Here is a 15341-nt window from a genome sequence, read left to right on the forward strand (position 1 = left end):
CCAATCAACGAACAGAGGGAGTGGCTGAGAACAATGACGTTGATGTCATGCGCAAACTAGCATGACATCAACGCTGGCAATTGGTTATGGTAGATCCAGAAAGGCTCTTGGCACAACAAATAGTTTTGAACTTCAACAGAGTACCCGCCTTCAAGGAAGTTAACACTTGTCAATGGAGAGTGGCCAGACTCTCTGTACAAGTGAAATGTACGAGACTCTGGTAGGACCAGACTGGATGCAAAGAACTCATCCAGAGCACATGACTTAGATGGGAATGTCGTAATTTCCGAAACTCACAATTTAGCAAAAAAGGACCGTGATCTCAACTCATCTGTATTAGTGCATGGTATTCTATTTAAACAAATTGTAATTCAAGCTAATGAATCCTGTTGGAATAGTATTTATGCTTGGATCCGGCACTGTTCTTAATGATCTGGAAGCTAAATATTCAAAACCATCAAAAGTTGGCAGTGATGATAAATAATTTACTATATTCTAGTAATCCTTATAAATATAACAGAAGCTGAAGAAAGACTGTAACTAATGTAGAACATTTTTCAGTACTTTGACAATTTGAAAAAGTACAGCTTCTGTATTTTCCCCCAATTGATCATTTCACAAACTGTCAGAATAATTGATAAAGCACTCAAAATGAATTGTTAGTTGAAGCCTTAAGTGTCTCATCTGTTATCTCCATTCAGATTCAAGACATCAGAATGTGTATGATTCCTCTTTCCTGCCAATTTGACAATGCAGCCTTTTTCCCAACGCAACAATCAGAGTGTCTGTAAAATGGCAGATACAGAAATCTTTCTGTTATTCTGACATGGTTGCTCTGTCCCACATATACGTTTTCCTGACACCATCTGTTCAAATGCTCAAAATACATAGAGCGAGCAAAAAGCACTCAAGGACCACGCTGTGAGTGACTGAGAGAGAGAGAAAAAAAGTTCCTTAAAGGTTCTGTGTTATCTTTACCAATTTAAAGGACAAACGAGTGACACGCTTCGACGGGCCGCAGTGTGATTCATCTTTATCAGCGAACCACACCAAACCCTCAGACCAAGCATCTACTGCTAGACACCACAGGGACACCAGAATGTCAACAATTGACTTACAAACAAAATGCCTCACTTCCCTTTAAAATATCATCACATCTGCCATTTCAAGTTTATAGCCATTGCATCCCACCTCAGCACTGAGTAATTGTTGGCCTAAGGCTGAAATCACGAGAAAATAAGCTTATCACAAACACAGCGGTTTTAAAGCCCTTACAGGAAATGAATGAAACTGGCAAAAGTAAATGTATTATCTGTAAAGGAGGCAATGATTTTAGGCAAGTGTCAGTCTAAATGTCAGACTTTTAAAAGTGCAGTTCGAGGTGTTTATAATTGATCCTTTTCTGTCAAGGAAAGTTTAAAATGTTTTCACTTTAGATGCCGTGTGGCATTAAAGCGATGAGATACATGAGTCCGTAAGTGCTTAGTCTCCCATACTTAAAAAAAATCCTCCCACATTATCAGCAATGTATAATAAAAGACAACAAAGTTCAATAGGGTTGCAGGCGAATATGATTTACCTGGATTTCTGCATTAATATCTGTGTATTAAAGATGCATTTTGATGGATCAGATCATAAGAGTACAACGTTAAATACAGTTATAAATAGGGTCTATAACTTTTTGAGCTTGTCCGCTTTCAAAAACACTTCCAGAGGTAGCCGAAAACGCATTCGTCTGGATTTCGTAGTGTAAAATCTCATGTGGTCGAATGTGACCGCCTGCTCACCACCTATACTGACTTTGTATGCAAACATTATGGGAAGCACGCTGGCCAGGCGGGATTTCAACTTTGGCTGGAGACCCAAGTTTGGTTTGAAGATGAAAAAAATACCAAGCTCAGTGTTCCCTCCCCATTCCTTATTTCTAACACGCACTCGCATCGTTTGCTGTCATCTTGTGGCCTACTGCTCCCTGTATGTTTTTTTCTGTTTTCTCCAGTCATGTTTATGTAAATTGCACAAGTTTAGTTCGTCGATTAAATCTAAAGATCTGCAATAAGCCCATATATTTACCCACCCATGACTCCTCCCCTCAATGTAATCACAACAGAAGTGGTTGTAGGGGACAAAAGAGACTGATTTAAACATTAGGTGTAAACGGGTCTACCTTATCTACTTGGGATCCGATTGACCAAAATGCATCTTAATACCAAATGTAAACAGTCTTATCTATGACTGTAGTTGAGGCCCTTTTAAAAAAACTAAAACAAAAGGTCATTTAAACTTTATTTCTTGTAAATTTCTCCTAGGCCTCTTGTGGAAACCCTTAAACACAGTGAAGGGCCCTGAGGCCCTTGGGGTCATATGTCCACATCATAATATCATAGCGATATGAGAGTGGGCTCCATAAAGCACTGTACTGGGGGCCATTGTGGAACCTATGAAAACCATGTGGACCCTTAGGGGCCCCTAACATTTACCTGCCCATATCTCCTCCCCTCAAGAATATCATAAAGACATGAGGATGGACTCTTTTTACTTGTGGCAGTATATGTAGATCTAACATGAAGCCACTACAATTTCTTCAGAACTATGGACGTAGAAACCTTCATAAAAATATATATAGTTATAATTGTATTGTAATAATGGTAACACGTCAATTTAAGGTCCAATTCTCACTATTAACTAGCTGCATATTACTAGGATATTGACTGTTTATTAGCACTTATAAAGTACATATTAATGCATTATTCTCTATGAACATATTCTACATACTTAATCCTATCCAATACCTAAACTTAACAACTACCTTACTAACTATTAACCCCTTGCCCGTCATCCCCTGATTTTGCAAATGGAGCATTTAGACATACTCATAGTAAAAAGACAGCTGCTCATAAGTTATTCTAAATATACACATAACCAATATATATTTAGAAAGCCAACACTTGAGAGTTTACAGCTGAATACTCACAATTACTAAGACAGTTATTAATATAGAGATATATAGGCTAAAACATAAAAAAGTAAATATTTTAAATATTTTCTTCATGTATAAAAATATGTGAATGGAGTATAACGACTTATAATTACAATTAAAGTGAAGCCACAGGTGTGTTCATGCTTTATTTAAAATCTGAGGCTGTTATGTCCAAAACTATGAATATTATGAAACATTTTCTAAGACCATGTTTGGATTTTTTTAAAGATGCTTTTATCAAATAAGTTTGTTGGCCTGCAGACACTTTTGCTGTCTTTTGTCTAATGTCTGGCAAGAAGAACAGCTCAAGTAATGCTACAATGTGCTCACTTGACGATTTTTTCACACTTTTGAATGTATGAGACGTAATCCTCATTATTCTTTTGTTATGAATCTTTTGTCTTTTTAGTAGCAGTAATTAGGATATTATTTAGACAAAAGGCTTAGTTAATAGTTAGTTAATAATAAGAACTGTACCCTAATCTAAAGTATGACCATAATAATTATTAAAATAATATAGCCTAACTGTGGACAATTTAAAGGTGCAATATGTAAAAAAATCAATAAAAAAAAAATCAATAAAAAATCAAAAAACCACTAGGCCAGTGTTATATATTTCCGTTGAGTTCTTACAGTGTCCCAAATGTTTTCAACTATTTGTAAATTGTGAGAAAATTTATATTTTAACCAATAAACCGGGATGTCTGAGGGAGTTGCTTGTCGATTGCATAATATCTGCGTTACCCTGCACAGGCTGTGAGGTGGAGACCTAATGTCCCATGATTCTGCACATAAACTTGCCGTCATCAAACTATGCCTTTATTTTAAATAGGTGACCTCTAGCGGACGGAAAAGTTACAAAGTGCACCTTTAAGGTTTGTTCAGATTAGCAAAATATTGGGGAAATTTCATGGGCGAAAAAAGTTCTGTTGTGTCAATGTTGCAAATGTCATATTTTGTCCATGACAGACTTGAACCCGAAGCATAATAATAATATGTATGGGGAAATCTTTTACAAGAAATTCCTGGCCACTTGGTATTGAATGGACTTGGTTTTGTACACCAAAATACATGGCTAAACAAGAGTAAGTGACCACACCTTTAGTTACCAAACAATGTAGAAACTGAGGCACTAATAGAATGAGCAGATATGAGGTTTGCATTTTTCTGCATCTAAGTGTTGATCATCCAAACAGAAATTAAAGTTGGAGATCTGTTTTACAAATGTGGCTTTTTCTACAGTAGTGTCTGAATTAAACAGCTTTAACTCCCTTGTGTTCGCCACACATTATATTAAGTAATGAATTTGAAATTAATTTGAGAGGCTTTCATATTGAACGGGTTACGCTTCTAACAATCATCACTTTTGTTAAGCTCTAGCTGTGCACATTGCCCCATGAAATTCATCATTGGGAAGTAGCAGCACTCTCAATCAGCTGAGATGAACCAGGCTGGTGGACCTGTGTCAACATCCGACCTGTCCTACATGTGTCAGAGGCTTGAAATTTTCCACACCAGCAGAGCTGTCAATACAATGAACGTAGAGAGCAGAGTAATAACCGCTTGGGACTGACTGTGTATATGGTAACAGATTAATTATTGGAATAAGGCCACTCTACTAATGGTCATTTCAGATAATGAAATTCGATTGTCATTGTTCCGACCACAAAGGGCACGCTGGCCCTTTTTTAGTGGTGTTGGATCATAAAGAAATGTAGTTCACTGGGATTCACCAAAGCTCTGGCTGGGTCACAGCACTGCTGGGGGTGGCCTCCATGTTCCAACTACACACAGATAACAATAACACACAGATAACACACAGATTCATTGCTTTTTCTTAGTTCCGGAGGTCTCTGAAGCGTATTGAAATCTAAAGAACAAAAACAGGAAAATAAGAGTATAGAGCTATAAAATGATTGTGGAAACCATAATTAAAATAATTTGGCAAGGTTTTTCTTTCCTAGTTTCAGCCCGACACAGTTATCATTAGCACTATTCGCACGGGATTAGTATTATCTAGGGACCTCTGTGATTTAGAAATTACTCCCCCACATCTGAGTTTTGCGTGGCGCATTCGCACGGGATAAGCAAGCCTGTGATTTTACTCGAATTTACTGACTTCTCCCGGATATGATGTCAAGACTTCGTTATAGATAGCTGTATGAAATCATAAACAGGCATCGATATCGTTTTGGTTATTTTACAGTAGCCTAATAAATAAACATAATTCCGTTCAGTTAGCGAACAGACGCCATGAACTTGAGCTTAGACCAGGAATCAGATTTCATTTATCACGAGTGAGAAGCTGACAATATACGGCGGAAGATTCAGTTTCAAAACTAAATGTAGCGCATATTTAAACAAGCTTGTCATTGTACTGTACTGTTCTGTTCTGTTTTTCATTAAGAACAGTATTGATGTTAATATTAAACACACCATTCAATCAGATTAATCCCAAATTGATAATCATTCTTAAGTGAAAGTATAATCCGTGCGGCTACACGGGAATTCATAACGGTGCGCATTATGAATGCAGACTTTATTCTTCCTGACAGATAAAGATAGAAATGCTCACAGGAAGAAAAAAAGCTTGCAAAAATGATACACGATCCGCCTAATCCTGGCCAAATCACAGAGAAATAGCGAAATAGGGTAGGTAATTTGCGGGGGAATTTTTACTTTACAAATTACAGACATGGCCGATTCGCACGGGATTAAGATCACAGACATTCTCTGCAATTATTACAAATCACCAGAGGTCCCTAGATAATACTAGTCTCGTGTGAATGGGGCTATTGAGTGTTTTTTTTCCCGTTGGTATAAATTAGCCAAAATGTATTCGACTAAGTGCACCTGCGCCATAAGCCTCAGAAAATGCGCTCCTTAAAATAGGGCCCGAACATGTAAAAGAGTGTCCACAATAAATAAAGGGGACAATCACTAAGGTCTTTGTTGGTTTCATATAGTTTTGAAAAATTATATATATATATATATATATATATATCAAACTGAATTGTGAACAATTAAAAAAAAAAAAAAATATATATATATATATATATATATATATATATATATATATATATATATATATATATATATATATATATATATATATATATATTTTTTTTTTTTTTTTTTATTGTTCACAATTCAGTTTGATTCATTTAGACAGATCACTCATGCACTGAATCCTTTGCAGCAATTTTCCCCTACCAAAATAGTAACAGGATCATTTATAAAACAGAAAGTGCACTGATGAGATGATATTTACCTTAAAGGGGGGGTGAAACACCCAGTTTCAGTCAGTGTCATGTCAATCTTGAGTACCTATAGAGTAGCATTGCATCCTGCATATCTCCGAAAAGTCTTTATTTTTTTTATAATTATATAAGAAAGATGCGCTGTTCCGAGTCTTTCCGAAAAAAGCCGAGCGGGTGGGGGCGTGTCGTGTGAGCGGAGCTAAATAATGACGTGTGCAGCAGCGCGCTGCAGTGACGAAAGTGATTCGCTCTGTGAGGAAAGTGATTCGCTCTGTGAGGAAAGTGATTCGCCCGCCGCGTGAGGAAAGTGATTCGCCCGCCGCGTGAGGAAAGTGATTCGCTCAGTGAGGAAAGTGATTCGCCCGCCGCGTGAGGAAAGTGAGTCGCTCTGTGAGGAAAGTGATTCGCTCTGTGAGGAAAGTGATTCGCTCAGTGAGGAAAGTGATTCGCCCGCCGCGTGAGGAAAGTGAGTCGCTCTGTGAGGAAAGTGATTCGCCTGCCGCGTGAGGAAAGTGAGTCGCTCTGTGAGGAAAGTGATTCACCGTCGCGTGAGGAAAGTGCTAATACAGATCGACCGCCGGCCTATCAGTGGGTAAGTCAGTAGCTACTGGTTATATCACCTGTTTAGCATCCTACAAGCCAGCGCTTTAATGGGCGTAGCCTGTTGCTTTCGCTCTCTCCCTCGCTCTCTCTCACGCGCTTCCGGTAGAATTGTCCGTAAGGCCCATACAAGGAAATTCCGCCCCCGTTAACGTCAAAGGGGACGCATGATCTCAAAAAACTTGCCGAAACTTATGACTAACCGGAAGTAGTATTTTTGACAAAGAAATACTCCCATCAAACGTCCACCTTAACTTTTGAAACTTTGTCTATGTTTAGTATGGGATTCCAAGTCTTTAACAGTGTAAAAAGATCAGTATGCATGAAACAGCATTTCACCCCCCCCCTTTAATCCATTGAATTCATTCAGTAAACAAAACTTGCAAACATATTTTATTGTTGTTTAACAATGGAGCAGCTCAACCATATCCTGTGCCCTAATACTGATGAAATTCATGATGATCAAGTGAACTGCAAAAAAATATTTTAGAATACATGTGAAACACACACACAAAATTATTTATTTACTTATAGTTAATTTTTTTTATTTTATATTTTTTTAAATATCTTTGAGTTGTTAATTTAAAAAAAAAAATACATTTATGGGGTGTCACACCATATTTTACAAGCAGTAATACAAAGTATTCAATTTTTTTGTTTATTTATTTTCTAAATAACATGTCCAATACTTTAAGACACTGGTGAAAAATTTGCTGGGGAAAAAAGAGAGAAATTTAAGCAAAATTAACCTTGCCCATGAGAAGTCAGTAAATGGTGACAGTGTTGCAAACCTTGCAATCAAATAATCAATTGTAAGTCGAAGTGTAAATCCTTCAAAGCTCCTTAAAATGCTCCCGGGGGACAAGATGTCACGATCACCTAGGCTAGCTAACATGCCACTAAACTCCCAAACAAGATTTATTTACAAGGTAAACGAAAAAGATTTGATTTTAAAGGCGATACGCTCTAAATGAAGTTCGACTGACAGGTCTCTACCAGAAAACTGCACATGGTAAAGGTGATGGAATCAATGATATTAACACCTCTAATTTTCCGCCTCAGGAGAAGAAAGGGAAACTACTCATGTCATGTAGTAGAGCTGACCCTGTAGATGTGACAGGGCCGCATCCAATTAACACCTGTTTGCGATGTGGTGGCACTCGGGTTCTCACAACGTCTAGCGTGTCCAGACGCTTGGACAGATTGATGTGAGTGAGTTTCGAAAGCCGCATCGGCTCTAAGTCTTGGCTCCTGAGAAGAGGAAGAACACATTCGTGCTGAACAGACAGTTGTCCTCAAACATTTACCAATGCCAAAGTCTGGGGAGGATAAAATAACACATAGAAAGAATGCTGTGGATATTTTTGCAAACCTTTGAAAAACCACAGAGATTAATTACTGTCTGCCCCCCCCCCCCCCAAAGTAATTAATGCCTACAAAAAACAAGATATACAGTATTTTATATATATATATATATATATATATATATATATATATATATATATATATATATATATATATATATATATATATATATATATATATATATATATATATATATATATATATATATATATATATATATATATATATATACACTCACACATATACAATAAGTACATTTTTAGTTTAAGGAATTAAGCTGTGTATTAATTAGCGAGCTGACAGCTTGTTGTGCTTTTAGACAGCTGGCATGATCAAATCCCTCCCACAGAAGTTTATTTCAATTAAAAATTAAATTCAACCCTCATACACATTCAGACAACATGTTTCGCCACAATCTGCACTTTTAAAATGCTGTGCCAAGATTAAAACCTTGTTTTTCAATCTAAAAATAAGCATGAGAAACCCATGCTTTTGGTTTCATTCTGGTGTTCCGTCCGGCTGCTTTTGAAGATCTCTATGAAAAGGCTTTGAGTATTTTTTACTTGACTTAAATAGACACATCAATATTTTAACATATTTTGAATAAGGTTAAAAAACGAAAAATATTATTTTATTTTAGCCATTACCCACCTCTACTTCATCTATAGAACTGAATTTAAAAAAATCAACTAGTAGCAGTTTGTTCATGGTGCACACACCCTCACACATGGAGCTCTGCCCATGTTCCACATCAAACAGTTGAATGCCTTTGCGTTTGCCTCTACGGGACAACAGGGAAAGTCAAAGTACAGTACTTTCAGGCATTCCGTTCTTGGGTTCGGCCGACCCCCCACACTCTCTTTGAAAACAGGACATTGTTAAAACAGAAACATGTTGCTTTTGGCATAAGAGGCTGCTTTCTCCCTGCATACAACGGGGCCTGCAATTAGCATGGCCGGCTCCCCAGAACAAATATTCTCCACTGTAATCCTGCCAGGGTAGCAGAGACACAGCTCGACTGCAAGAATGCTTGGCATTTCCTTTAATGTGCTTTGGCTGAGCTGGGTCAGAGAAAACCAACAGTAAAAGCAGAACAGAGTCCCACACAACAAAACTTCCTGTTCACACTCACTTTCTCTCTTGAACATGCATGCTTTTTCCATAAAAAGAAAAACATATTTCCATCCCCTCATTCTTTTTACCTGCTACAGATACAGGTTTTCTTTCACACAGAGACACACACACACTTTGAGTTTCTATGTTTTATGGGGACTTTCCTTAGGCGTAATGCATTTTATACTGTACAAACCATATTTTCTATCCCCCTCCACTGCCCCTACCCTAAACCTATACCCATCACAAAACTCCTTCTGTATGATTTATAAGATGTTTTCCTCATGGGGACCAAATAATGTCCCCACAAGGACAAGGATTTCGGATATTAGCATATTTTTCCCCCATAACGTGTGTACCCCCCCCCCCCCAACCACACACACACACACACACACACACACGTGCGCGCGCACAAAAAATAACCTTTCTATTTCCATATCTGGCAAAATTTCAAGTTATATCTTTTCAAGACAGTTGCTAAAAGTAGTGCATTCATCCACTTACCATATTACTGCAACCTCTAGGTCAGAGGTCTAAACTGGATTAGTGGAAGACTACCATTAACCTCCATGTTAATTTCAAACACAGACTCTCTCTAAAAGAGCTCCAAAACAGTCCCTTACCGCTGTTAAGCCAAGTTAATTCAGGTTGAAGTGAACACTCTCTCTCTCTCTCTCTCTCTCTCTCTCTCTCTCTCTCTCTCTCTCTCTCTCTCTCTCTCAACATATAACATATATATATATATATATATATATATATATATATATATATATATATATATATATAACACCAAGGCATTTATTTGATCTAAAATACAGAAAACAACAACAAAAAAACAATCAATGGCAATGGCAATGGCAATATTGTGAAGTATTGTTACAGTTTAAAATAATTGTTTTCAATTTAATTGTATTTTAAAATGTAAATTTCCACAAACATATTAATAAGCAAAAAAAAAAAAAAAAAAAGATTCTTGAGGACCAAACACCGAAGAATAATGCGCAAAACTGGATATGAATCATTTAAACATTTAAAACATATTAAAAAAGAAAAAACATATTTTTTATTGTAATAATATTTAACAATATTACTGTTTTTTTAATCAAATTCAGTCTTGGTAAGAATAAAATACTTATTTAAAAAAAAAAAAAAACTAAATGATTCCAAAATTATAAATACACAAGATTGACATATTGTCTGCGATTTAATATGCCTTCAAAGTAATTTCACTCTTAACAAATGCCAGTTCAGCTGCTATACAGTAGTTGAAAGGGGGGAAAAAATGCTATTTGTCATGCATTTCGATGACACTTTAAATCAGCAAACAAATCTGACATCAACAGTATCATACATTAACATTTTTGGGCCATTCTATAGTAAATAAAATCATAGACAATCCCTCTATCTACTGTCAGTTTAACAGATTTGACCAAAATTCAGATGTGCAAAAATGTGCCAAGGGGTACAGATTTTGTGTCACCCTACACCGGTTGGCCAAAAATGTAATTCCTCAATATGTCATAATGTAAGTATTAAGTTCTCAAGCAACTGGACATAAGAAGCTAATTAAATCTGAAAAGCTTGTCAATGTCTCCGTGCAACAACCTGTCCCTGTATCTTTTGGACACTATCTGAAAGATCTGTCTTAAGGTCATTCTTCTAATCTCACAGAGAGTTTATTCCAAGAACCGCCTGCTTAGAAAAGAAAAGTAAAGGTAAAGGTACATCCATAACTCGTTTCTTTTTTACATGCCGTTTGAGAGGCATACTAGGGCTGATGCGAAGACTAACATCTTTCCATCAGGTCTGGTTGACGAGAGAAAATATACTTAGACATCAAAGGTCAACATATTATTACGGTTTTATTGAGGATTGATTTCCCGAGTAGCAACGGTAGCAGAGACTATAGATGTCGTTAGGGAACCGTGAAGAGGGCACTGCGACGGCATTATCAATCTTCACTGTCCTTTCAGACAAACCCCACTCCTCACAGTTTGGCTAAAGAAATCCAAGAGGTCACCGAACCTTTCAAAATGAGTTCCATTCTGATAATATCAATAGCACTTATCTATTCAATGTTCGCCCTTGTGCCTGCCAGCTTCCCGTAAATACAAAACAATCTCTTGTGAGGGAGGACGTTTTACCATCGGGCTGAATAGGGTGAACGACCTCAAAGGACAAGCCCATATTTCTGGTGATTCCGATTTGGTTGCAGAGTTGGTTAAATATACTCCTGTCTCTTTCCTTCACCAGCAGTGCAAAGAGAGCAGCGGAAGTGGAAGTATGAGATATAATTTGATCATATTACCGTGACAGCTCCACTTCTGTGTGACAGAAGCGATTGTTTAATGTGAAATCAATAAAATCTCAGAATGTCTGCTGACTCTACACACAAAAGATGGCCAGGTTGATGAATCACGACAGTAATGTTTTTCTTATGCAAATGATAACTGCTGAGCGCATACCATTACAACACTGCAAAACATGTGCTTTGGCCCACGCTCCTCACGGCACTGAACGCAAACAGATGTATGAGGAGATTGGAAGAAAAACAACTTTACGCAACAGCCAGAAAATGCATCACGTTCTCATGCAACAAAATGCGTATTATGTACGCCAGATAGGTGGGTAGTGTCTGTACATGGTTTATTAAAATCTTGTTGCTTTAGGATAGCATGAGCAAAACAAACTTTATTAGTAGTGACAAATCTTCAGATTTGAAGTATCAAAACCACTCAAAACTAAAACACAATACCATAAAAAAATTTTTTTTTCTATATTCTGAAGGAAATATGAGCTTCTTCTAAGTTTTAAGCACTTCTGAAACACTCATTGGGAAAAATGTGCCTCTGCACAAACACATACTAGCGCACGGCAAAACACAGAGTGTATTTGGTCCCACTCCACAGAGAGTTAAAATAACACTGAAGCGGTGTTAAAGTTAATGACATAATTAAGAGATTAAGACTTTCATTAAGTAATGATTGACCATTAGTGATGAACACCTGATGATAATGAGCAGAATTGCTGAAGAAAAGTGAAACACAAGAATTACAACTGATATCAGCCACAGCCTTAGATGGAATCAACTGAAGATAAAACAAGGCATTACATCTCTGAAGATCTCAGTAGAGGAGGATTAAACAACTTCACAATTATTTTTGTCAAACTGTACTTCTACATATGTTTTTATTTAGAATGAAAAGAGGTTTAGATACTGATGTTTTATGGAAATCATTTGGTCACCATTATGGTGATCAGTCTTTCACTTAGTTGGGCAGTTTGACTTTAAACCAACATTTAAACCTTTGTAACAGTGTGGCGGCAAAATGGCGGTCCACTTTAGACATTGTACTAACTATAAGGATCTTTACAACTACATGTCAACTAACTCTCATTAGAGTATAAGTAGACTGTCTGCTTAATATCTGCTAACTCTTTATTTTGATGGTCCCTAACAGACATTCTACTGACTATAACTATGCAAGTACGTCAACTAGAGCTGCACGATAAATCGCAATAAAATCGCACACAATTTGTCAGAGGCTGCGATAATTGCATGCACAGCTTCTAAGAGCAGCACGACTGTGATCAGTAGTAAACGCTGCTCCACAAGCCAGAGGGCGCTCTTGCGCAGGAAACTGTAAGTATATCCCGCAGAAGTACGATAGCACACATCATTCATGGAAATCGCTATAGCTATGAACAACATACTATCGGTGAACTGAATAGACATATTAAAATGCTTTGATTAAACATGATAAATTCTTCTCAATTTTGGAAAGATGTTTGACGTGTGTTGCTTTTTCAAATGCATGTTATAAGCAACTCAAACTTGCAGTGCTTTTAGGTGGAACAGCATTTACAGAGCCATCCTACACTGACAAACTGCGTACAAAAGATAATCACAGCCTTTGCGATTTGATAATCACAATTAGCCAAATCGCAAGGCATGTTTTCATGTAAAATGCGATATATCGTGCAGCCATAACCCAAACCCTTACACCTAACCCTAACCTACCAGTCAACTAAAAGTCTACTAATATTCTAATGAGAGTTAGTTGACATGTAGTTGCAAAGTTACTTGCAGATAGTAGAGTGTCTAAAGTAGACATTCGTAAAAAGAGGTAACCCAACTATAACACATTATTGATTAATAAAGACTTATTTTGTATGGTTCCTTGAAAAACTCGATTGGTACAGGATTTCACTTGTGATGGTTTCCCAGAATAAACAGCTGAAAGGTGCACAAAACCCCTTTAAAACCAGCCGACATACCAGCTTAACTAAGCTAGGAGAACAGCTAAGACCAGCAAATCAGCTTAGTGTTTTCTTTATTTTTTTATTTTTTTATTTGTACAGTTGCAAAGTGTATTGTTTAGTGTAAGATTTTGTTGCCTTGTTTTATTAGCCTGACACCACTAATAAAACAGTAAAAGGACAAAGGCATCAAAATGACTGAAAACAACAACAACAACAAAATCAACAACAACAAGCTACTCATCAAGAGAATTAAGTATCTATTAGACACAACATCTCTAGAAATTTGACAACTCTACAAATAGACAAGCAAAACAACATCCCAGACTAGACACAACACCATAATAAACAAGTGACAACTGCAACAACTCTAAAGCACTAGTCAAAACAACATGACAAGTACCTATTAGCAAACTAAAACAGGGGGTAAACCTTCAAAAATAGCCACAGCCTGCTTTAGGGACAACGAAACGCACACCTGCCGTAATAAAACAACAAGGCACTCCACCCATTGCTAGGACTGTTGTGATAACAAGCATGTATTTTTCTGTTTAATTGCCAGTGTGCCACCATCTCAGCCTGAATGCACAGGCACGCTCAGAGAATGCGAGCAAGTATCCATCAGGGACTGCATTTTTCAATGCAACATTTGCATTCTGATAGCTCTAAAAGGAGCCTTATCAGCCTCTAGTAAATCAGCTTGTTTGTTTGTTTAATCACAGGCTTCTGAAAAAAAAGCAAGATGCCACTAAGAAAGAGGAAAAAATACTCTTTTGCTACCCCACCCTTTACAAAAGAAAGAGAATTACAATAAACTATGTAAAAAAGGCTCCAGGGATGACAAAAACAGTGTTATGCAATGGCTTAGTGAAGGCAAAATAGGTGTTGCTTGTGTCAAAGTAACTTTTTGAATAAAATAAAATAAAATAAAATAAAATAAAATAAAATAAAATAAAATAAAATAAAATAAAATAAAGGAAAGAAAGAAAAGAACATAAAAAACATAAAAAGAAAAAAAGAAAAAGAAAAAGAAAAAAAAGCTTATGTGTTTATTAATGTGTTCATTTAAATTACAATTGTAATTTCAATAAAATTACAAAAATACAATTTGATTTTCTCAAATCAAAGCTCATTCAAAATAGTAAACCTAATTACAGGGAATTAAGAATGCATAGAAGAACAATGCATATAACATAATGAAATTTACCCCACAGCACATATACTTATTATAAAGCCGTTTTCACAAAATCAAGCAACTGAGAGTTCGGACACATAATTTAAAGATGAAACCCATCCAGGATGCGTTAAACAGCATGATGACATTATGACTACTGCAGAAAGACATGCGCATGCAGGTACAAGTCTGTTTCACACTGGAAGCAGACAGAGAGAAAAGATAATGAGAATTGAGAAATATGAGGTACCTTCAATCTTCTGCTGGGCCGTCTGACAGGCTTCCTGGCTATCGAACTCAAATGGGTTGTTGCATATTCGTACACTGTCACATTCACACTTCCCATCAATGATGTTACAGCCTGTAACCAGGTTTTCATTGCATGGCTCAAAGCCCAAGAGCTGGTCGTCATCCCAGTTTTCATCTGAACGAAAAATGAAAGAGACATATCAGTGAGTATGCCACAGTAACAGAAATACATAATAATATGTTACCAGATCAAACAGAGTATTTTAAAATTCAGAATCGGCCTGATATATTTTCACGGAATCATTCAGATCGCAGGTTCCCCAAAGCCAACTGGCCTGGT

At 36.8% G+C, this 15341-nt stretch overlaps 1 protein-coding gene across 1 annotated transcript in view; it reads right to left on the reverse strand.

Moving 5' to 3' along the window:
* crim1 (cysteine rich transmembrane BMP regulator 1 (chordin-like)) overlaps positions 1-15341 on the reverse strand; it is a 153902-nt gene that overhangs the window by 120550 nt on the left and 18011 nt on the right. The window contains exon 2 of the mRNA XM_067455424.1: positions 15003-15176. Within this exon, the coding sequence (XP_067311525.1) occupies positions 15003-15176 (174 nt within the window). The remainder of the gene's footprint in view (positions 1-15002; positions 15177-15341) is intronic.

The sequence above is a fragment of the Pseudorasbora parva genome, chromosome 10 (assembly GCF_024679245.1).
Source record: "Pseudorasbora parva isolate DD20220531a chromosome 10, ASM2467924v1, whole genome shotgun sequence".
Taxonomy (NCBI): domain Eukaryota; kingdom Metazoa; phylum Chordata; class Actinopteri; order Cypriniformes; family Gobionidae; genus Pseudorasbora; species Pseudorasbora parva.